Here is a 24031-nt window from a genome sequence, read left to right as displayed (position 1 = left end):
TCCGATGAATGAAAAGTGCTAGGAAAGCCATCTAAGTATTGTGAGTACCTAAAGGATGGTATATATCCACCGTATATCATCGTGTGTGTAACTATGTCCTTTTTTTAAAATTAAGTTTTCTTCTTAGCATACAAAATAACTAGGTTCCATTATGGCGTTGTCATGCACAGCCCTGTGTACAGGTGCAGGCCAATGAGCACTGCTCATACCCATTCCACATGATAATTCCTTTTCACATAGTATATGCTATTAATTGTGGTTTGGGTTAATATTAAGGAGTCATGTTACATGTCAGACTACAGTCTAGGCATTATCTGTGTGTTTGCTAGCTGCACACTTAACTAATGGGTCAATGGGCTCTAGAGGCCATGGAGTCTCTAACCTGGCTGTGTACAGGAGTCCCTGAGGTGGACCCATAGGTCTAGACTGAATCCCAGGAATTAGCATGGTGGCCACCACCTGCAAGTTCTGATATGGGCAAGACAGGAAGGAACTCACTGATGCAGGTGAATGCTAGGCTGAAGATGGTCTTTTTATCCTGTCTCTCAGCTGCCCTGATCCCTGTGCAGGAAAGAAGCCAGGGCGGCTGTGACAGCAACTGATGATGCTGATAATGGCCGCTGACACACTTGGTGCTGCACACGTACTTTACAGGGCTTAGTTGTTGTAGGGGTCAGAAAGGGGACCTTCTCTGGAACAATATCATCTCCTGGGACACTAAATCAGGTGGTAGATTTTTGTTTGTTTTGGTTTTTTGGTTTTTTTTTTTTTTTTTTTTCAAGACAGGGCTTCTCTTTGTAGCTCTGGCTGCCCTGCTTGCTTTGTAGACCAGGCTGGCCTCGAACTCACAGCGATACACCTGCCTCTCCCTCCCTGAGTGCTGGGATTACAGGCATGCACCACCATGTCTGGCTTGGGTGGTAGATTTTTAATGCATCCCTGAAGAGAGAAGCTCAGACTGAAGTGTAGAGTCATGGATTTCAAAGCTTACCGTTGGGGGTCACTGGTCCTTCTCCAGCAGTGGGAGTCCTCCCTCCATGCAAGAACTGCTGGGTGACTCCATTACCTAGAGACCAGGTGGGCTGGAGGCACGCATACCCTCCTACAAGGGGTGAACTTATTTCAGAGGTACCCATGTTGGCCTTCTGTATGAGTACAGTGTACTTCCATGTATATGCCTGCTGGTACTCACGTGTCTGTCCTGCCCACTCTTACTGTGTGCATGACTGGGTGGGATCTGTTGCGTGTCCTACAGATTTGAAGCAGGCAGAGCCTCTGTGTGGGGGCCCTGTGTGCAAGGGAGGATGTGTTGCCACCCGCTGGAGTCTGTCCAGCATTAAGGAAAGAGAAAGAGGTCCCGGAGAAAAGAAAGGAGAAGGCTGTCAGAAAAGACACTTTGCTTGTGTATGTGTAGTGTAACATGCCCCAGGGCCTTAGCACAAGATGTCCCTCTGCCAAGCCAACACCCCCTTCACCACCCCCTGCCTATGCCCATGCCTCCCCCTCACCCAGCAGTGCTTTCTCTGTGAAGATGACATTGATTATCCTCTGCCTAAGGTGTCACACACCTGAGGCCAAAGGTGTGTGCTTTCCAGGACACATTTGAAACTTACATAGCTATTACAATGTTCAGATCTCTTCCCGGATAGCCTGCTTCCCCTTCCTCTGTATGCCTGCCCCGACCTCCCCACCAAGGGGAAGTGATCAAATCGGAGGGTGGGGAGGGGGAACACCAGAGTTCCCCCACAATGGTAGAGAATGAGCTGTCTATTGGCTAGATCTGAACAGGGGGTCTAGGTTTACTACATGCATTATCCTTTGTGGGTGCAACAGTTTGTGCAGGCCCCCCTGGGGAGGAGGCCCCCTTCTGTCAGAGGTCCAGAGGAAGGGAATAGGGTGGAAGAGGGAGGGAGGGAGGGTGGGAATGGGAAGATACAATTGAGGGGATAACAATCAGGATGTAATCTGAATAAATGTAATAAATTAAAATTTTCAGAAAGATTCTAAGCTGGGTGTAGTGGCGAAGGCGTTTAATCCCAGCACTCGGGAGGCAGAGGCAGGCAGATCTCTGTGAGTTCAAGGCCAGCCTGGTCTACAGAGAGAGCCGAGGACAGCCAAGATAACATAGAGAAACCCTTGGAAGAGAGAGAGAGAGAGAGAGAGAGAGAGAGAGAGAGAGATGTTTAGAGCCAGAGTCCCACCCAAAACCCTTGGTATCCACTAGAGCTGGGAGCCACTATTCTCTGGCAAGCACTGGTTCCAGTGCAGTCTCCACTTGAGGAGATGGGTAAACTAGGTCCAAAGAGGTTTAGGAATTAGCTCAAGGTCACCCAAGTGCAACAGGACAGACCCTGGAATCAAATGGCCTGGCCTCCTGTATTCTTTCGTAGTTTGAGGAGATGGGGGTGCAGGATTGACCGGCTTGGCCTCTCTGGCAGGATTCCTAGTGGCTCCAGGTGCAGTTAGGTCTGGAAATTGATGAGTGGCATTGAAGTGGGTGCAGGGCAGCCGGAACCTGTGTAGTCTGCCCCTTCTATACTAGGATCTTGGACCTGGGCATGCCCTTAGTGGGACTAGAGGTTGCCTCTGGGGTCCCCTGAGCAGTAGAAATGGATTGAGGCCGCATTTGGTTGTCGACAGAGCAGAGGCTGGCTGGAGAAGAGATCCTGATTGGGTGAGAGACCAAAAGGCCTAGCCTTGGAAGGCTCTCCAGGGATGGCAAAGGCTGTAGTTAACTCCTGCAGGAGGGATCGGTGCTTTAAACCCTATAGCAACCTCTTCATCTCACTTGCCGAGTGGTGACTATGAAGTAGATGGAGAGAGGATGAGAGAGAATCTCATTATGTAGCCCTGACTGCCTTTAAACTCACAGAGATCTGCCTGCCTCTGCCTCCCAAGTGTTGGGATTTGAGGCATTTGGCACCAGGCTCAGCTACTTGCCCTTGCTTTATTAAAGAGGAAGTTAAGACTCAGAGATGAATTGTTTTACTAAGACTGGATGATGGGTGACCTGATGCACAGTAGTTGGAAGGGCTACCTGGGGGGAGGCGCCAGCTGACAGGATGGGAGCATGATGCAGGTGCTGGAGGTCCACGGTTGATTATCCAGCCTGGTGCCATAGGGAATCCTCAAATCCTTCAGAGCCTCGGTTTCTTTTGTTTTGTCTGTTTGTTTTTCGAGACAGGGTTTCTCTGTGTAGCCCTGGCTGTCCTAGACTCACTTTGTAGACCAGGCTGGCCTCGAACTCACAGAGATTCACCTGCCTCTGTCTCTTTATCTTTAAAATAGAGATAAGAATACTTACAGCTCATATTGGAAGGATGATTAGGCAGAAAGGAGGACAACCAGGTACATGGATGTGGTAAGTGGGTGGCTACTTGAGGAACAATGGTGCCTAGCCCCGACAGGGACAGGTTTGCTGTTCTGACTACTTGTGGCTCCCCCACCACAGGGACTCCCAGAACCTATGGTAGATGTGAGCAAGGCTGAGCCCCACGTTGGTCTTATATCCTCCATTATGAGAGGCAGCCACAGCTTACCGGGTTCCCATGCTGCCTACCCCACTCATATCCCGGTGCCAGCGTGCTTGTGCGGTCAGTATCATTCCTCCTCTGGTTTTGGTTTTTTTTTTTCCCCCTCCTGGGTTATTTATTTTTCTGAGAGGAAGGAATGTGGGGAATTTACCACAGGGCTGGCCTTCATTTTTTTTTTTTTTTTTTCCTTTTTTTTCGGCTGCACAGCAGCCTCTTCTATATGAAGGAAGCAGCAGAAACAGATGGCAGAGTGGAGGAGGCAGAGGGTCCTGGCTGACTGTGGGACTGAGTGGTGCGTGTTATGTAACCACCCAGAGGCCCCAGGCAGATCCCACAGTGCACATAGCCCAGGGCAGAGCCTTGAAGGTCCTGGGCTCTGGTGACATGCTACCCGGCTCACTGCATGCAAACTGGGACTCCAGGCAAGCCTGCTGTCATTTTTTTTGTCGTCAGTGGTTTCTTCTCTCCTTCTTGCTTTAGGCAATGGTGGGGTGGGGTGGGGGTGGGACCTGACTACCTTGAGTCTTCTGGTCCCTGTGGCTGGGAGCATCCCTCGCCTCCACTTACAGAAACCGAAGGTAAATGTTGTCCTCTCCCGGAAGCCATTGAACTGCATTCTCTCTCTCTCCCAGGCTCTGTGCTCTCCTGGCACCTTGTGGCTTCTTCTTCTTCTTCTTCTTCTTCTTCTTCTTCTTCTTCTTCTTCTTCTCTTCTTCTTCTTCTTCTTCTTCTTTTCTTCTTCTCAGGTTTGACTTGAGGTTTCATCTCCCATTCCACCCACAGCAGTGCTGTTCTTTCCTCACCCCTCAGGAACCACTCTTCCCTCTAGAATCTAGAAGAATCTGGAATTTGGCTCTAGAGCTGAGTGATGGAGCAAATGTGAGGATTGCAGAAGCTTTGGATGTGGGGTGCTGTTCTTTCCATCCACACTTACTGAACCCCGTTACTGACAGCCTGTGCTGAGGCAATTAGTGATGGTAGAGGTAGGCCTTGGCACAGAGCTCAGGAGAAAGGCCACCTTTTTGCGTAGGGCTCAGAGTATGGCAGGCTCTGGATATGAGCATGTATGAGGGGAAGTTCTCTTTCCTAGCCTGGCTTTCCTTTATGTCTCTAGGGCTATGTGTATGGTCTGTCTTGTGCTCCTGAGTCTTCCAAGGGACCTGTAGCCTACAGGGCAGCTTTACCTCCCTTATAGGTTCTTGTCCCCTGAGACCTGAACTTACCTGTCTATGGTTATCATCCAGGCTGGTCTGGAACTCCGTAGGGGCATTAAAGGTGTGTGCCACTAGCTGGGTGCAGTGACACAACGCCTATACTCTTAGCATTCAGGGAGGCAGAGACAGGCAGATTTCTGTGAGTTCAAGGCCAGCCTGATCTACAAAGTAATTCCAGGACAGCCAGTGCTACACAGAAAAACCCTATCTCAGGGAGAAAAAGTAAAACAAACAAAAACAAGGTGTGTGCCACCATGCCTGCCTTGTTTTGTTTAGGTTTAAAATTTTTATTTTATTGGTGTGGGTGTTTTGCCTACATGTATGTTTGTGTGCCATGTGTGTACAGTACCCATGGAGGCCAGAAGAGGATGTTGGATCCCCTGGAATTGGAGTTACAAGTGCTTGTGAGCCACCATGTAGGTGCTGGGAACCGAGTCTGGGTCCTCTGCGAGATCCCTGTTATCCTCTGAGACACATCTCCAGCCCATTCCTCCCCCCCCCTTAATAACAGATCGATTTTTGACAGTAGGTCTCGTGCTCTGTAGCCTTGGCTGGCCTGAAACTCATAGAGATCCACCTGTCTCTGCCTCCTGAGTGCTAGGATAGAAGCCTTGCATCACCGTACTGGCTGTTTCTTTGTTGTTTCATTTCATTTTGTTTTGTTGTAGACAGAGTTTCATGTAGCCCAGCAAACCTCAAACTTGGTGGATAGCCAAACATGATGTTGAACTTCTAATGCTCCTGCCTCTGTCTTTCCAATGCTGAGATTACAGGCATGTGCCACCACACACTGTTTCACACAGGGCTAGGGGATGTATACAGACTAAGGTGCAGGCTAGGCAACTGCTCCACATGGGAGCTGTATCCCCAGCCCTCTGGCTACCATTTCTAAGACTCTGAAACCTACCTATTATATCTTAGTGATTTAGCCAGTAGAACCAGCAAGAGGGGATGCTATGGCAGCCAGGTCCTGCCAGGACCTCACAGCAAAAGCTTAGTCAGCCAGCAGTCTGCGGGGTGGGTGCCTTTTACCTGTATCTGTGCCTGTGTGATTCCCCCTTCAACAGCAGGGGGAAACCAGGAGTTCTGATAGAACCCTCAGCCTCTCGGTGTCTGCTGTTTCCTGTGAATCCTGCTCCTGCTGTGAGGCCTCTGGGCCTGGCTGTGCAGAGGATGCTACTGAGCCTGGAGAGCCTTGAGCAGAGAGCTTCCTGGATGCAAGTGGCAGCTGCGCCGATTGAGAGGCGTCCGTGATGGCTCTCTGCAGGTGGCTCTCCAGCCAGGGGAGCATTTGGAGAAGAGCTTCTCCCCCGCTGCTCTCTCTGCCTGTACTCTGTTCTTTCTCTTGCCAAACTGTGAGAGCTGGGAGGTGTTAGCTGGTCTTCAGTGCCGCTTTCTCCTCGGTTCGAAACTGGCCGTCAGAGGCCATCCTTTGTGACCCGGCTATGAGGATTTGAGGAGGAAGCCTTTGATTGAGCCTTTGTTTGCAGCATGTGGAATCCAACGGTCAGAGAGTGGAAGTTATCATCGTCACTGTGGATGGAGGCAGGGAAGTAGGAGGAGTGCAGGAGTGAAGCAAGTGTGGGCCTCAGTCTACTGGGGCAAAGGGGCGGTGGGGCAGGCGGTGGGGCAGGCGGTGGGGGATGGAAGACCCAGACCCAGGATGTCATGAAACAAAACACTGGAAGGGGTGCCCTGAGCGTGATCCACAGCTGTTTCCAACCGGCCATGTGACTTGTTCCAAGTCACAGCACCTCTGCAAGGCACGGCTTCTCTCAGGTGGAGATGAGGTCACTGCTAGCCTCGGGGCTGCTGAGATGAGAGTGAAGCAAGGTCCCATCAGAGTCCGTGTGCAAACAGCAAGCACTCCCTGAAGAGACTGATCCACAAGTGATGATGCCTCGGGCGGTACAGTTTAGACACTGACAGGCAGGGAAGACCTTTGGGGGAGGAGGGGCCGGTCACATTCAGATTGGGTGAGAGGCTGGAGGCGTGGGACACTTAGAATGGGAAGTAGAAGACCCCAAGTGCGGAGGTTTGTGCATCCCCATCTCCAAGCAGGGATGGGAACCGCTAGCCAATGTGCTCTCAGCCATTGCTAAGGACACACGGAGAAGGTGGGTGCAGGCTTAGCTGTCAGGACCCTTGAACACATGGATGAGGAGGACCCTTCTGGCTCTCCTATGGTTTGGGGTTCTGAGAAGCAGGAGAGAAGCAGAGGACCGGGAGGCAGGACAAATGAATGTGGTGAATCTGGCTGCGTGGGGTGGGTTGATTGGCGGGGGAGAGACTGGGGGTGGAGAGGCCATTTAAAAGGCGGTTGCAGAATCTTTTTTTTTTTTTTTTTCCTGATAAAAAGCTGGGCTGAGTCATCTGTGGAGGAGAGGAGTCATATCTAGCTCCTCCGGGTACTGTCAAGGTGGGATTTTCCTCTCAGTCAGCCAGGAGCTTGGCTGCCTGTCCCAGAGGCTTTGAGAACTGAGGCCAGCGGCTGGAGCATCCTGGAGAAGCTGGGCTGCTGCGGGGAGGACCCAGTCAGAGTGAGTAAGCTGAGCACTCAGAGGGGCCTTTGGGGTTTGGGGTGTGACTCAGGGCATGTGGCATTCCCTGCCTTGCTGATTCTCCCCTCCCAGCACCAGGAAAGAAGCAAAGGGGGTCCTCTGCCAGCCCGTTAGCAGCAAGGCCAGAGCTGGTTCTAGGGATGCCTCCCTGCCCCCCCCCCCCCGCTCCTATCCCTGTGTTCCACTTAGCCAGCAGCCCTTCATACCCAAGCGAGGGTCACTCTACAGGGAGATGTGTTGGTTTTTGTCCACCGAGTGCACTCACTGTGCTTTTGGCATGGCTGCACCCCTCTGGGTCTGTATTGCTTCCCTCTCTGTGGAGAGGATGTGAAGCTGGGCTGGCAAAGTGGGTGGGTTATTACTCAGACCTCCTCATCTTCCTGCCCCAGCCAAGCCAGAAGTTATGTAGTGGCTGGGACATTGGGTCCTTCCTGACCCCACCAGGGGGGCCAGTTTACCCAGCCTGTTTACCCATCTTGTTGCCAAGGCTCCCAGGCTGCTACAATGGGCTGCCTCAGGCCAACCTCTGTTCCAACCTCTGTTGCCACCTCTGCCTCTCATCCTGGCCACTCGCCTTGCCTGGACACTCCCATGGATGGCAGTAGTGAGGAGGAACATTTCCTTGAATTCTCATCATCCTGACCTTTGGCTCAGGCCTCTCTTCTCCTGTCTCAAATCCCCTCCCTTACTTCAGACAGGCCCACTGATGGGCAAGGATAGGGGGCTGCCTACGGAAAGTGATAAGGACCAAGAGCTGGAGAGAGCAAAACTAGAAGTGGGTGGGAGTTTACTGACTCCAGCCTTCTGGGCTTCCTACTCCACCAGCATTTATTTCATACCCTAGCATTCATTTCTGCCGTAGTGAGAAAAAAGGCCATCAACTCTTTTCCTGAAAGGAGGAGGCGATAGGAAGCAGCCGAGGGGCCATCCGAGGGGAGGTTGATGGCACAAGGAGACCGGGCTCTGTACAGTACCTTCCAGGAACCTGGAAGCTTCCTTGATGCCCCTCCCGCTGAAGTGCTGAGCTAGAAAGTGGAGCAGTTAAGACATCTCACTTCCCAGTCAGGCTTTCTGAGTTCTGAATCCCAGCTCTGCCACTGAAAGTTGTTTGACACTGGGTGGGCACCTCTGAGCCTGGCTGTCATCTACAAATATGGGAGTAGCGACAGCGTTTTCTTTCGGGAGTGCCCTGTGCATGAACAGAACAATGAGCACGGCGTGTACATGGGCCATGTGAGGCCTGACTCAGAGCATCCCCACCTCCCTGAGGCGATGCTGTCTTTGAGCCTCTCCTTCTCTCCTTCAGAGATCTAGGCTAGGAAAAAAGGATGTTGTGGCCCTGTACCACAGCCAGGCAGTGGAGGGCTGCTGATCCCCGTGGCCCTGGCTCACCTCTGACCTCTCTAAAACCAAGAAGCACAGTCTTAGACAAGTTTGCTCTTAGCAGGGGTGACAGTGCCCTAGGAGACTTCAGTTGGGACATCCTCTGTTGCATGTGACAAGGGACTCCAGGCTATCTTTGGTTGGTCACGTCTTGCCCTACCCCACCCCCATGTTTGTGCAGGGTGACAAAAGGTTGCCAGGCTAGTTGGCTGGATTGGCTCCAAACCTCCTGTTGAATTCCTTTTTTGTGGTGTCACTGCAGCTGGCCTGGGGTGCAGGGTCCACTAGGAGGGAGACTCACTCCCCTCTGACCCTTTCTGCCATTCCTCTTAGAGCTTAGAGGGCAGCTCTGAGCTCACAGGAGGAGAGGGTCATCTAGGGCAAAGGAGACTATGACTAGCCTGCCCAGAAGTCAGCAGCCTGGGTCCTGCCTGGGCCACCTCCTCTTTGTGACCCTTTCTTTTCCTGAGCCTCCCAAGCTGGCTTCTCTCCAAGGGCATTGGAAGACAGGGGATTGGGAAGGAGTGTGTGTGTGTGTGTGTGTGTGTGTGTGTGTGTGTGTGTGTGTGTGTACGTGAGGGGTGGGGGATGGAGCACAGGACTGGTCCTGAAGCAGGAAAGTAAGGAGGAAGCAGCAACGTGCAGGGACATGGATCCGGGTGCACTGCAGTGACAAGAGCCAGGGGTAAAGGTAGCTCTGTAATGTTGGAGAGCTCACCTTGCCATTCTGGTCTTTTGGTTCTTCTCATCAACACAGAGCGCACAATGGCAGCTTGCGCCTTATAGGGTTACCGTGCAAATCAAACAGCACGAGTAAACTGCATGTAATGTGTGCCTAATCTGTGTTAGCTGCAACTGCTGGGAGTGCATCAAAGCAACGTTGCTGGGCTCTGTATCCCAGGTCACACCGGGTGGGTTTGCACCTGTGAATTTCTGCAGGGCTGTCAGGCTGCAAGGTAAAGCTGTCTACTGGTATGGCCAGGGGTGGGGGTGGGGCAGAAGCTCATGGTTGAGACGCCTGTACCACTGGGAGGCTCACCTCGGGGAGGCTCACCTCGGGGTCATGAGCATGCCAGCCGGGTGGGCATGGGAACAGGTGTTGCACATGGCAGGAGTGTGGCTTTAGGGTTGCAAGGATGGCATGGAGAATTGTGCTGTGACAGCCACCTCTGAGGGGCTGAGGCTCTGGCTGTGATGCTTCTCCATGATTCCTGGGTCCCCTGATGTGTGCCCTTCAGGATCCTGATCTATGCCATGAATGCCATTTGCGGGAGAAAGATCGGACACTGTCTGCCCTGATGAACAGAATGGGGCGGGGTCACAGTGGTCAGCTGTTCCTGGGGCAGCATGAGCCTTCTTTGCCCTTTGCCCTGGACCTGATGAAGACAGACCTCTTGTGTTTGTGATCTCAGGGTAGCCTCGAAACCCTTCACAGCTAAGGAGCCCATGACTTTGGGAGGGGGTAAAAGCTTGCCGAGATCATCGGGATGCCCCACCCCCACCCCGGGGGCCAGAGACTTTGGCTTTGGGCCAGGAGACCTGCTTCGAAGAAGCACAGAGAAGGCAGACACAACAAGATCCAAACATTTCCTAAAGACTTTCCTGTGTGTCTGCAGACCTCATCTTCAGCTGTCCCAGGGGAGTGGGCTGGCTAAACCCTTCCTGTTTTATAGAGGCAGTTACTGGGGTAGAAGAATACCACCAGGTGTTGGGGTACAGGTGGGGTAGGCTATGTACTGTCACTGTGGAATAAAGGGGGAAGCTACAGGAGTAATAGACAGGAGGATGGAGCCAGAAAGCTGTGGAGCAAGGATTGTACCTGGCCTCCATTGGACCTCTCTGCTGACTCCAGCATAGGACCAGCGGGCTTTGCCCTGGAGTATGCTCTGGACCTCAGTTTCCCTATCTATAAAATGGAATAGTGGTGTACTTCCAATCTCGTCTCTCAAGGCACTTCCATCTCTCAGAGTCCAGAAACTCTGAGCCAGGCTGGCAAGATGCCTAGAAAGACTGTCCCTGGAGCCCCATCAGCCTGTCAGGGCCAGGGCTAATTAGGGTGAGTTAGGAGGGAGGGCAGGGTCAGATTCCTCAAGAGCTAATTAGCTTCCCACAGTGGAGGAGGGGTTTTCTCAGCCACTGGGTAAGCTATGACCCTGGTCCTAGGCTGATCCCTCCAGCTGCCTGTGACTCATCTGTTCAGGCATCTGTTTGTTTATTCATTGTTCGGCAGCCTTGAGCACCGAGTGCATGGCAGCTGGGCACTGTGGACAGAAAGAGAGATGGTTACGTCACTCAAAAGGGGGCTGACCAGTGACCTCTGTCTTTGCCATTTCCCATTGCTTCTTTCCCCAGAAGGACACTGTGCACAGCTATGGTCTGACTCAGTCTTTGTGACCCGTAGCTGTGTGGTCTTAGGTCTGTCAGGAATCTCTGAACTTCCTCACACAATTTTCTCTTTTGCACTTTGGGCACACAGTGGCTATCTCCTAGTGCATTTGGGAGAACAAGATGGATGAATGCAGTGAGCCAGCCTGGCCACTGTTGACAGTAGCCCAGGCTATCCTTTGGCTTACGTAAGAATGTAAATATTTTAAAATAATTATCTTAATAAAAATGAGAAAAAATTGGGGAAGGAGCTAGAAGGAACTGGCAGAGTGGTTTCTTGATTAGATGTGGTAGAATCAGGGTTGGAGACACTGCCATGGTTACTTTTTTATGTTTTGATTTTTATAAATAAGATGTATTAACTTTTTTTTTTCTTTTTCAAGACAGGGTTTCTCTGTGTAGCCTTGGCTGTCCTGGACTTTCTTTATAAACCAAGCTGACCTCGAACTCACAGAGATCTGCCTGCCTCTGCCTCCCGAGTGCTAGGATTAAAGGTGTGCGCCACCACCACCCAGCAACTTGTTTTTTGTTTATTTGTTTGTTTAAGCCAGGTTCTTTTCATTATACTTCTGGTCGTCCTGGAGCTTAATATGTAGACCAGGCTGGCCTGGAACTCACAGAAATCCTCCTGCCTCTGCTTCCCAAGTGCTGGGACTAAAGGCATGCACCATCATGCCCTGCATGTTAACCTATTAAAAAAAAATCCTTAGGGGTAGGGGAGATGGCTCAAGAGGTAAAGGCAGTTGCTGTGCAAACCTGGTGACTGAGCTCGACTCCCAGACCCCATGTAAAGGTAGAAGGAGAGACCTGATGCTACAAAATTACTTTCTGACCTCCCCATGTGCGACGTGGTACATGTTCCCCAAACCCATAATGATGAACTTAACATACCTTAAAAACAAAAAACAACAACTTAGTTTTAGCATCTTTCTATGAAATATCAAGCAAATGACCAAACTCTGAGTTTGAAAGTGTAAGGGACCCTCAGAGATGCACACAGAAGTTGATCTGGGCGTTGGACATTTGGTAATCTTTAGGCTGAACGCTATTCTCAGGGTTGGGGTCAGAGGTAAACATGTCAAGCAAGGCCTGCGGAGCTGTGCTCCAGGAGGTGATAAAGCAGGAGATATGCAAACACGTTGACTTCAAACAGTGCTGAATGGTGTGGAGGAAAAGCAGAGCTAGGACAGGAGACAGGAAGGCCCCTCCAGGGAGGGTGTGCTGTCAGGGAAAAGGATACTCCCAGCATTCCCTGCTCAGCTTTGCCTTCCTTCCCCTTCTTTAGTGTAGATGAGAGACAGAGGATGTGAAACATTCTCAAGGTGGGGGGCAGGGGAGAATGGCCAGTGGCCAGAGGGACCATAGGAGATGTAGTTAGTGGGGTGACTCGGTTTGGAGGAGTGCTGCCTTAGCAACCCAAGGGATGGGGGTGGGGGCATCCTGAGTAGCCAATCAGCTTCGCCCTTGAATCTTCAGGCCAGCTGATTCTGGGAAACTAAGTAAAGACCACATTTCAAAGAATGGTCAAAGGTAGGAGAGCATGGTGACTGTCTGTCTGTATGCCCATTTGCTAACTCTGGCCCGTGTCCTCTCTGTAGCATTGGGCCGGAGCTCCAGCCTCACTGAAAGGGATCTGAAAGAGGCCAAAGCGTGGAGCCAGCAGATCGCAGCCCAGCTGACCACCCCTCCCAGCTCCAACTCCAGAGGGGTCCAGCTCTTCAACAGACGGCGGCAGAGGGTGAACGAGTTCACCTTGGAGAGCCGTGGTCAGAGGCCACCAAAGCTCAGCCACGAGGCCCTCCAAGCAGGGCATCCTGCTAGCCCCACAGGCCATGCCCCAGGGATCAGTCTAAGTCCTACGCCTCTCTCCAAGCCAGCCCCTTCAAAGCACCTTAGCCCCCAAAGCCCCAGTCAAGGGGTCACTGGCCACATCATGGAGGGGTACTCAGAGGAGGCCAGTCTGCTTAGGCACCTGGAGAAGGTTGCCAGCGAGGAGGAGGAAGTGCCGCTGGTAGTTTATTTAAAGGAGAACGCAGCCCTTCTGACAGCTAATGGGCTCCACCTGTCACAGAACCTCGAGACCCAGCCGTCCTCGCCAAACCCTCCCGCAACTGAAGTTCCCAGTCCAGCTGCAGACATCAACCAGAACCCTTCCTTGTCCAATGCCACGCTCACCACGATGGCCTCTAACAGCCACCGCAACCAGCCCACTGCTGATGTCAATCAGAATCCCCCGGCCACCGTCAGCCCTGTCCAACAGAACTCACCCGAGGAACAGTGTCCCCCCAATGGCATACTTGATTCCAAACCCAGCACTCCATGCGCTGATGAGGGGCAGCCCCAGGTGGCAGCAGAGGAGGTACAATCCAGCATCCTCCTGATTGATAAGGTGTCAGCCCCGTCATCTGCCACCAGCACCTTCACTAGAGAAGCCACTCCCCTCTCCAGCTCTGTGCCACCACCAGCAGATCTCATGTCTAGCTCCCTGCTCATTGACGTGCAGCCTAGCACCCTAGTGGCACCGGCAGAACAAGAGACGGCTGGACATGCCCCTGTCACCACACCCACTAAGGTGTACAGCGAAGTACATCTCACGCTAGCTAAGCCTGCATCAGTGGTCAACAGGACGGCCAGGCCTTTTGGGATGCAGTCACCAGGGACTACCAGCCACATAGAGCAGAGCCCCATGATGGGAAGACGACATTTTGGAGAGAAGACCTGGGCTCCCCCGGCTAGCACGATGGCGGATAGGAGTCCCCAGCCGCAGAGGCACATCATGTCCCGTAGCCCCATGGTGGAAAGGAGGCTGGTTGGGCAGCGAAGCCCAGTCCTAGAGAGACGCCCCTTAGGAAGCTTCACGCCACCCCCGACCTATGCGGAGACTTTGTCAACCGCCCCCGCGGCTTCTCGGGTTAGGTCTCCCCCGTCTTACTCCACTCTGTACCCCAGCTCTGACCCCAAGCCTCCTCATCTGAAGGGCCAGGTAGTCCCTGCCAACAAGACAGGAATCCTGGAAGAGTCTATGGCTCGCCGAGGCAGCCGGAAATCAATGTTCACTTTCGTGGAGAAGCCCAAGGTGACCCCGAATCCAGACTTGCTGGACCTAGTGCAGACAGCTGATGAGAAGCGAAGGCAGAGAGACCATGGGGAGGTGGGCATGGAAGAAGAGCCCTTTGCCCTGGGAGCTGAGGCCTCCAACTTCCAGCAGGAGCCAGTATCTCGGGACAGGGGGAGCCCCGCAGCAGCTGAGGAGGCTGTCCCCGAGTGGGCCTCCTGCCTCAAATCACCCCGTATCCAGGCCAAGCCGAAGCCCAAACCCAACCAGAACCTCTCAGAGGCCTCAGGGAAGGGCGCTGAGCTTTATGCCCGCCGCCAGTCACGGATGGAGAAATACGTCATAGAGTCTTCAGGCCATGCTGAATTGGCCCGCTGCCCTTCGCCTACTATGTCCCTGCCTTCATCCTGGAAGTATTCCACGAATGCCCCTGGGGGCTTCCGAGTGGCATCCCTAAGCCCAGCGCGGACTCCGCCTGCCTCTCTCTACCATGGCTATCTGCCTGAGAACGGAGTCCTGCGCCCGGAGCCTACCAAGCAGCAGCCATATCAGATGAGGCCTTCACTCTATGCTCTGTCGCCCGTCAAGGAACCTGCCAAGGCCGCCTCATCACGCACCACCTCATCACGCACCCCGTCACGCACTGTCTCACCTCGTGCTGCCTCCCCAGCCAAGCCTAGCTCCCTGGACCTGGTGCCCAACCTGCCCAGGGCAGGCCTTCCACCATCTCCTGCTCTGACTCGGGCTTCCCGCTCCTCCCCAGGCCTCTACACTGTCCCCCCAGTGCAGGACAGCCTCCAGCCCACTGCCGTGAGCCCCACCTACAGCAGTGACATCTCCCCGGTGTCTCCCTCCAGGGCGTGGTCTCCTCGAGCCAAGCAGGCCCCCAGGCCTTCCTTCTCCACCCGGAATGCTGGGATCGAGGCCCAGGTGTGGAAGCCTTCTTTCTGCTTCAAGTAACACATCCCGGTGCCTGTCTTGTCCCCTTCTCGGAGGGCCAGAGAGACGTGGCAGGATGTGGCTCAGGGGCATAGTAAGGAAGATGGGCATCCATGGTTCAAGGTCTGGCTAAGCTGCATGACCGTAGATGGACCATCTCCCCTCTCAGCTGTAGACAAAGGGGCTTAGACTCCACGCCAGGGTGATAAGGGTTGTGGAGAAAGAATACCCTCAAAGGGTCTTGCCGAGCCTAGTCTTACCCTGGCCTTGCAAGCTTCAGGGATGGGAGTCTGATGTCAGTGTCTTGCTGGGAGAAGGCCCAGAGGTGTCCTCATGGAGACTTCTGGAACAGACAGAGCCTCTGGCTCCTGTGAATCTGCAAGTACTGGGTGTGCCTTACTCCTAGGGCTCAGGCTCCTGGCCTCTGGCTTCCTGCTTCTGGATTCTCACCTTCATGAGGTGTTTCTTTCCCTCTGCCTTCTGGACACTTCCTCTCTGCTGCCTCAGAGAGTTTTGCCTGGCTCCATCTTTTCTCCTCAGTCCTCTGCTGCCTGTGGACTTAACACCCCACTCTTTTCTGATGCTCATCTTCCTGCTCTCTGAGACTCTGCCGCCTCCATACCCTCTCCTGGCCCCGACTCTACACAGGGAGAGGGAGACTTGTGGGCCCAGACCTCAAGTTATTTCCGACTGCCTCGCCCTCACTGTTCTGGGGATCTCCGAGAAGAATGCCCTTCACAAGGCTATACACATGTAGGCGTGCTGCAAGGAGAGTGACCCTTTAGTGATAAATCGACCTCAACCAAGATCTCCGTGACTGAAAGAAGCCACCTCAGTGCAGTGGCAGGGGTCCAGTGAGAGGCAACAGAGGAGTGGTCTAGACTCACTCTCACCTCCCCTTTGCTGGGTGACTTTGGCCAATTCACCTTTTCTTTCTGGGCCTGAGTTTTCCCATGTACACAGGGTCTTCCAGCCATGATCACCACTGAAGATTGAGAGAACAGGCTGGTGCAGTTGGGATCATCAGGGAGAATGTCATATAGAAAGAAAGAGGAAAGGATGGGCTGTTGCTTAGCGACAGAGGAGTTAGGTGTCCATGCCAGTGACCTGGTGAGGTAGGGTTGGAATAGGCTGCTGCTTCAGGATGGCACAGTAGCTCAGAAGAGAGGGACAGAGTCCTAGAACTTTGAGGAAAAGCGTTGGACTTAGGTCTGGATTCCGACAGACTGATGTGCACCTCAGGTCTTAGTTTCCCCGTTCGTACAGAGAGTGCAGAGTCAGGTAGCCTGAGCTCTCCACTTCCTGCCCCCTCCCCCTTTGATGTGGTTCAGCCCCCTCCCTGGAACTAAACTTTGTTGTGGGTGAGAGAATACAGACACAAGAAGACACTTTTAGATGAAATCTTCCCAAGATCCAGGGCTAGGACCACCCACTTCCTCTTTCCCAGCCCTATTTCTAGGATCCCAGAGAGGCAGGGGTGGTGGGGGCGGTGCTCATGCTAAGCCCAGTACGCAGTTTTCATGAGCTTCGGGCTTGTCTCCATGGGAACAGGGGTGCCTTGTCAGTGAGCTCATCCACACAGAAGAGGGGGATGCATGGGGGAACTGTGAGTGAGCTTGACTCCTTCAGGCCAGGTCTTTTCAGAACAGAATGAGCTGCTAGGAGACCCTGCTCTGTGGCACCTGGGGCAGGGGTTTGGCAGTTGGAGGAACCCAGCCTCCACCCTGTAGCTCCTGCTGAGCTCTTTGGTTCTGTTTCCTGTGCTCAATACACTCTATCTCAAATCTGTCTTGCTTCTTTCTTCTGCGCTGTTGCTGCCATGGGTTGGGGCTCTCCCTCTCCGCCCTAAATCAGGCCAGAACGTGAAGTGGAACCGCTCAGCTGCTGTGCGTGCATGGAAGTGAGTGAGGTTGTGTCCCTGTGTGCTGGTGTGCCTGCTGCCTGGTGTCTGATCTGCTAGGTGTCACCAACATGCTGCCTAGGAAAGGAGGATATTTAACCCTTTACTCCTTTCCTGAGTCTGAGTCCGGCCCAGATTATATAGAGGAGAGAGCAAACACACTGCCCTATGGCCCAAATTGGTTTGGGGTTCCTTTATTTTATTTTATTTTATTTTTATTTATTAATTATTATTATTATTACTATTATTTTTTTTTTCGAGACAGGGTTTCTCTGTGTAGCCTTGGCCATCCTGGACTCACTTTGTAGACCAGGCTGGCCTCGAACTCACAGTGATCCGCCTGCCTCTGCCTCCCGAGTGCTGGGATTAAAGGCATGCGCCACCATGCCCGGCTTATTTTAATTTTTTTAACATAGGGTCTGGCCGGGCATGGTGGTGAATGCCTTAATCTCAGCACCCTGGAGGCAGAGGCAGGTGGATCACTGTGAGTTCTAGGCCAGCCTGGTCTACAAAGCTTGCCCAGGACAGCCAAGGCTACATAGAGAAACCCTGTCTTGAAAAACTTAAAAAAACAAAAAACAAACAAACAAACAAAAAAACCACACACAAAACCAAAAAAAAAAAAAAAAAAAAAAAAAAAAGGTAGGGTCTGTAGCTGAAGCTGGCCTTGAACTCATGGTGATCCTCCTGCCTCAGCCTTTTGAGTGCTAGGACTATAATCATGAGCTTCTGTGCCTAATTATGTTGTTGTTTGCTATTTGGGTTTATTTTTGGTTTTGTTTTGTTTTGTTCGAGGCAGGTTCTGGCTAACCCAGAACTTGTTGGGTAGATCAAGCTAGCTTTGCACTCACAAAGATCCACCTGCTTCTGACTCCCAAGGACTGGTTTGAAAGATATGCACCAGTATGCCTGGTTCTGATGGACCAGCTATGCCTGCCTCTCTGCGTTTTTTTATTTTTTGTTTGTTTGTTTGTTTTTTGTTTTTAATTAGTGGCATTGAAATGTCTTCCACCAGAACATCCCCTCTCCAGTTCTCTCAGGTTCCCTCCCCGTCTCCTTTTTTTATCTAAATTGGACCATTTGCCACATTCATTCCCAGCCTTGCCTGGCTTCCTTGGTGGAGAAGAGAAAGTGGTGGGATTAGTACCTGGCTCCTGTGTGACTGGGCACAGCCCCTACCTGTCTCTGGCCCTGGTTTCTCCTTCTGTGCAATGGCAGGGTTGCAGGAGATGGCCTGGGAGTTCTGTGGTCTCTGACAGAACTGTTCTGTCAGCTCAGCTTTTGTCTCCACCACACTCATGCACAGGCCCTGCTATGCTAGGCTGGGGTGACTGGCTGCTGCTTTCTGAATTTACAAATTGCATTTGCAAGGCATTTAGTAGACTCGATGCACTGAGCTCTTCGGTAGTAGCTTTTTGGCTACATAGAGAGACCTTGTCCAAGACAACAACAACAAAACATTTGTTGACTGGCTTGGGTCATGAGCTCAAGGTGACACTCATTAGGTAATGGGACATGCCTGACCCCTTGTGACTCTGGCTTTCCAATCGGACATTCTGGTCTCAGCCTCTAGTCCTTGCTGTATAACCTTGGGGCAGGGGCCTTCCTTGAAGCTCTCCTCCATAAGTCTGTACAGGTGACCTAGCTGCCAGCTGGGATGTGTCACACACAGAGAACAGATCTCAGGGACTCTGGCTTGTATATACACAAACAGCCCTGACCCTGGGAGTAAAGGAAAGAGGCCTTGGACTGAGCCTTAACTTGCTCCCTTGATGAGCGTGGATATGCTGGAAAAACCTCCACAGGTCACTGCAGCATTATGTCCAACCAAAAATGTCCTCTTCTGGCTGTTCCTAATGGTCCTTTGTAGTAAAAGGACACTGTGGCAGCTGCTGTGGTGTGATTGGAGACTATACACCACCTACCTCTATTGTTTCTTTTGATTGGGAGGGACTAAGTCCTTCATTGGTTGAAAGAATGACTGGCAGATTGCTGACAGTGAAAGAATAAATTGTGGGTGATTATAGACTTTGGTTGGGGTGGAGTCACTCACTGGAGCCAATAGCTTAGGCCTGAGGTGGATGGATGATTGCTAGGGAACGTGGACTCAACTAAGAGCCCACGCAGACTGCTTATTTCTGGAATATTGGTGAACAGCTGGATAGTTTAAGGTATGTGTGTTTAACCTATACTCCCAAGCCCTCCACTTTCAACCCCTTTAATGCTGTTTAAGCATGGCCTAGCCTTTGAAACACACACACACACACACACACACACACACACACACACACGTCACACACACATACGTACAGGCACACGTGTGCTCACCCTGGGCTTTTATTTACACCGTTGGCTTCATTTTCATCTCTAGTAAAATGAATGTAATAACACCAACTTCCTAACCGGACTAACTGAGGTGGGAGAAGTGAGAGTTGATGAGTGAAGCAGCAGCACGCGGACAGATAAGGACGCCAATAGGTCCGAAACGGGCTTGCTGTCATAGCAGTGCAGTGCTTTTTAACCCCAGAGATGCTCACTGGTTTGCACAGAACCATTCTCACCGTCCCTATTGGCGAGAAGTGCAGGGAGGACAGAGGACTGACCAGAGTGAGTGATTTCCTTTTGTGCTTGTGTCTGCCAGCTCCCGCCAGGCACCCAAGGAACAGAAGGGAGGAGGTGGCCTCAAAACATAGTCGTGGCCAAAAAGATCACGAGGTCCAATCTTTGTGTGTGTGTGTGTGTGTGTGTTTGAGACAGAGTTTCTTTGTGTAGCCTTGGCTGTCCAGGAACTCTCTTGGTAGACCAGGCTGTCCTTGAACCCACAGAGCTCTGCCTGCCTCTGCCTCCCGAGTGCTGGATTAAAGGCATGTGCCGCCACCACCCAGTTATGAGGTCCAACCTTAATAGTGGTAGTTAGTATTTTTAAATTATAAACTTGGTATGTGGCACACACCTGTAATGATTCCAGCACTTAAGAGGTAGAGGCAGGAAGATCAGCTGGTCAAAACCATTAGCTACATATTGAGTTTCAAGGCCAGCCTGGGCTATAAGACCCCCCCCCCCTTTTTCCCCCTGCTTTTTTGTCCTGGACCTCACTCTGTAGATTAGGCGGGCATCGAACTCACAGACATAAACTTGCCCCTAACTCTCAGTGCCAGGCATGAAACTGTTTCTCAAAAACTGTTTTTACATATAAAAATAATGTAAGTTTTAAGTTAGCTATCTACATTTTTAAGTAGTTAAAGCAACCGTATGGCTCAAAACTAGAAACAGACATAGAAAAGTAATAACTTAAAAATACTTGTTTCCACGACCCTGCGGCTGTGTGTGTTGTGTCTGCCAGCCCCAACCCTTAACTTTTTCATATGTCTTTCCCATCTCTCCCTTTTGTAGTTTGTTTAGCAGTTCCCTCCAAGAAACATGCTAATGTAAATTATGTTCTTTCACATGAGTGTTAGTCTCCAAAGCAAGCAGTGGCTGACCCCAGATAACAAAGGCTTTTAAAGCTTCTGCATTGAGTTGAGCCACCTGCGTCTTTACTTCAGGCACTACCTGACTTTGCTGGGTACCCTTCCTATTTCCGTATGATGGACAACCATACCCGATTCTTTCCAAAACCCTGACTCTGGAGGACTCGGCACTAAATCTTCCCCTGCCCTCTCTGCTCTTTCTCCAGGACCGCTCGGAGAGCCTACCTACGTCCCCGCCCTGGACGCCGGGCGCTTCCCGGCCCCCTAGCAGCCTGGACGGCTGGGTGAGCCCTGGGCCGTGGGAGCCGGGCCGCGGGAGCAGCATGAGCAGCCCCCCGCCGCTGCCGCCACCTCCACCAATGTCCCCCTCGTGGAGCGAGCGCTCGGTCTCCCCCCTGAGACCGGAGACCGAAGCGCGACCCCCCAGCCGACAGCTGCAGGCGCTTCTGGCGCGCAACATCATCAACGCTGCCCGGCGCAAGAGCGCCTCCCCGCGGCCGGCGGCAGCGGAGACCCTGCGGCCCTTTTCCCCGCCCTGGGTACCGCCGCCGCCGCCGCCGCGCATGCGCTCTCCGCAACCAGCCCGCCCGGCCGGTACCTTCCGCGGAGCCGCTTTCGCCCCTATCCCGCGGAGCCAGTTACCCGTCGGGCTTTCGCCCTGCGCTAGTCCCCGGAGTCCTCAGGCCGCACCGTCTAGGCCTTTTCCCTACCGCCGCTCGCCCACAGACTCCGACGTGTCCCTCGACTCTGAGGACTCTGGGCTTAAGTCTCCTGGCATCCTCGGCTACAACATCTGTCCTCGAGGCTGGAATGGCAGCCTGAGGCTCAAGCGTGGTAGTCTCCCCACCGAGGCCTCCTGCACCACCTAAAATTCCATCTTCACCCCAGGAGGGCCAAACCCGAAGAGGCACCAAACTTGGGGAACTCCGGCACCGAGACCTCAAAGGAAAGCTCTATAGAGAAAGAGGAGTCAGAGAAGGAGAGCTCTGGGCCTAAGTGACTAGTTGCTCAAACCTGGGTTCTAGCTCAAACCTGGGTTCTAGCTCAAACCTGGGTTCTAGCCCTTGGCTTTGTCGTTCATTTGCATGATCCTGCGCTAGAACCTCCTGTCTCTGACCCGTAGCTTTGGCCAGTGCAGTCTCCAGACATCTTCCCCTTCCACCCACACACATGCAAGCCTTGGGAGAGGCAGCTAAGCACCCATCCTTGGGCCTTCAGCATGCTAGGATTTGATGCTCCTCTCTCTTTCACTCATTTCTCCGCAGCCTGGCAAATGAAGTGTCTGCTGGAAAGAACCTAGGCTGTGACCCATGCCCAGGCCCTGGCTTGACCACCGGCTCCTGGCACCAAGGCCCAGGCGGGAGCAGCTGTTTTCCATCTCTTCTTAGACTAAGCTCTATTTTTATCTGGTGACCTTTAGAGAGATCTCCCAGGCAAGCTCAAGGTGCCCTGCTGGGCCCCTCTGGGGAGAAGGGGCCTGGAAGATTCTCCCCCAAGCTCTGCTATGCTGCTTTCTCTACCCCAGCTCAGGGTGTCCACAGAATTATCTCGATGGCCAGGGCAGAGCAGAGTGTAAAGTTTTGAGTTCCTTGGGGCTGTGGGTCTCAAGAGTCCCAGACTTCTGCTTTTCTGGGCTTACTGATGTCAAGTTTTGGGGGGTTTTCAAAGACAAGGAGAGAAGAGATGGCAGTCTTACGTGGCTGCTCCAAGTCTGGCCTTACTTATTTGTTGAGATCTTGTCACATAATATGCAAGCCGTAGCCAGGATGCACACATGAGACCCAAGGACTGGATGGGGCTGCTTCCTGACCTCTGAGGATTCTCACCCTGAAATGCATTCCATAGTATTAGGAAGTGAGGGAAGGTGAAGATGGAGCCACCACAGGACTTGAACTCAGAGACAAACCTGGGTGGGAAGTTAAGTGCCCCCGCCCTTCAGTTTTAGGCCTCAGCCTAGTGCCTGTACCATGCCCACAAGAGCAAACAATGTTATATTCATCTTTTTCACATCTTGCTCTGGCCTGGCTCATGACTATACCCAGTGACCTTGAGGAGCCCATCCCCTTAACTTCAGAGAACTCGGATTCCAATCCCCAAGAATGACACTGAGAAGAATACAGCTGATATTTTTGGTTTTCATAGTTGGCTAATGGTACCACCCCCTTGAGGTTCAGAACTCAGAGCCTAGGGATGGAGGTGCTGCAGTTTGATGAGGCACAAATATATGTAGGTGAAAGAAAAACGCCAGGCTGTTGTTAGTGTGAGGGATGATGTGATTTGGGGTAATTAGTAGATTTACCCACACATCAGGGTGATCTAGAGCCCCTGAGTATGGCTAGGGGAAGCTAGGGTCAGGATGAAGTGACGTCTGGATTGGAATGGAGTGCATTGGAATAAAGCAGTGATCTTGGCAGGTTCCTAATGCCCATGGGTTGGGAACCAAGCCCTACTGGGAAAATAAGTGGGTACTCAGCTCAGTCAATAATTAATGGGCACATTTACCAAAGCGCCTACCTGCTGCAGCATCCCTTGCAGCTAAGGAGTCCCAGGCTAGGGATGCCGCCTAGAGAAGAGACCCTATTACACATCTAGCTGATGCTGTGGCGTAGATCAGGTTCTACCTGCATTTCCTCAGAGAACCAGCAGGAGGCAGGTTTGAGAAAGTCTGTGGTTGTCACAGTGACTGCCTTCCTCCTTCTGGTTTCCTCTAAACCCACTAGAGCTTGCCTGCATCCTGCCTCATGCCTCTTGTAGAATTCAGAGTAATAAATGCTTTCTGCATTCTTCTGCCTCCTGTGGTTTTGTTTTTTTGTTTTCCTTTCAGGAAGCCTTCCCCCCCGCCCCCCCTTCCCAAGCATACATCAGTCCATAGAATATCTGAGATACATGGTGTTGGAGCTTGGAAATAAACAGTCATAGGAACAGATGGGAAAACTTGGGACTATAGAAGTCCTTGGAATGAAGCCCAGGTTCTGCCATTGATTAGCATGGTGGATCTGAATAAGCCAGTCCTTCCCCATGTCTCATCGTCCCCATCTGAGTGATAGGAGAGTTAACCTAAGTAGTGTCTCAGAGTAGTACCACTATAAGGTGCTGATGCTGGAGTGGGTAGGGCCAAGCTGGGTCAGAGTTCTGATGCTACTTTCTCACTGAAATTAGGATCCCAGGATGTGAAGTTTCATGTGAGTTCAGGCAACTACAGTGAGACCAGGGTCATCAGGGGTCCTATTCTCTTCAGGGGCCAGCCTTGGCCCAGAGTGACTGTGTTTTCACTTCTAGGTGAAGACATCTTTTAGACCTACTCTCTAGATCAGTGTTTCTCAACTTGTGGGTTGTGACCCCTTTGGGAGGGGTGTCAAACAACCTTTTCCCAAGGGTCACCTAAGACCATCAGAAAACACAGATATGTATGATTCATAATGGTAGCAAAATTACAGTAGTAGAAACAAAAATAATTTTATGGGTGGGGGTCACCAGAACATGAGGAACTGTATTAAAGGGTCACAGCATTAGGAAGGTTGAAAACGACTATTCTAGATTCAGGCCCAGCAGAGACTGGGCGGAGGAGCCTGAGGGGCAGAAAGCTGAGTT

At 52.1% G+C, this 24031-nt stretch overlaps 1 protein-coding gene across 2 annotated transcripts in view; it reads left to right on the top strand.

The window, feature by feature from the left end:
• Positions 1 to 21390, top strand: part of Synpo (synaptopodin) — a 36410-nt gene extending 15020 nt beyond the window's left edge. The window contains exons 2-3 of one of the 2 annotated variants that reach the window (XM_051163319.1): positions 12675 to 15061; positions 20647 to 21390. In XM_051163319.1, the coding sequence (XP_051019276.1) occupies positions 12675 to 15061; positions 20647 to 21309 (3050 nt within the window). In that variant the 3' untranslated portion in view covers positions 21310 to 21390. Of the gene's footprint in view, positions 1 to 7036; positions 7288 to 12674; positions 15062 to 20646 lie in introns of those variants that run through there. The other variant, XR_007832457.1, reaches the window with a different exon arrangement.
• Positions 21391 to 24031: the final 2641 nt, after the last annotated feature.

The sequence above is a fragment of the Acomys russatus genome, chromosome 20 (genome assembly GCF_903995435.1).
Source record: "Acomys russatus chromosome 20, mAcoRus1.1, whole genome shotgun sequence".
In the NCBI taxonomy this organism is placed as follows: Eukaryota; Metazoa; Chordata; class Mammalia; order Rodentia; family Muridae; genus Acomys; species Acomys russatus.
This window is presented reverse-complemented; position numbering and strand designations above follow the sequence as displayed.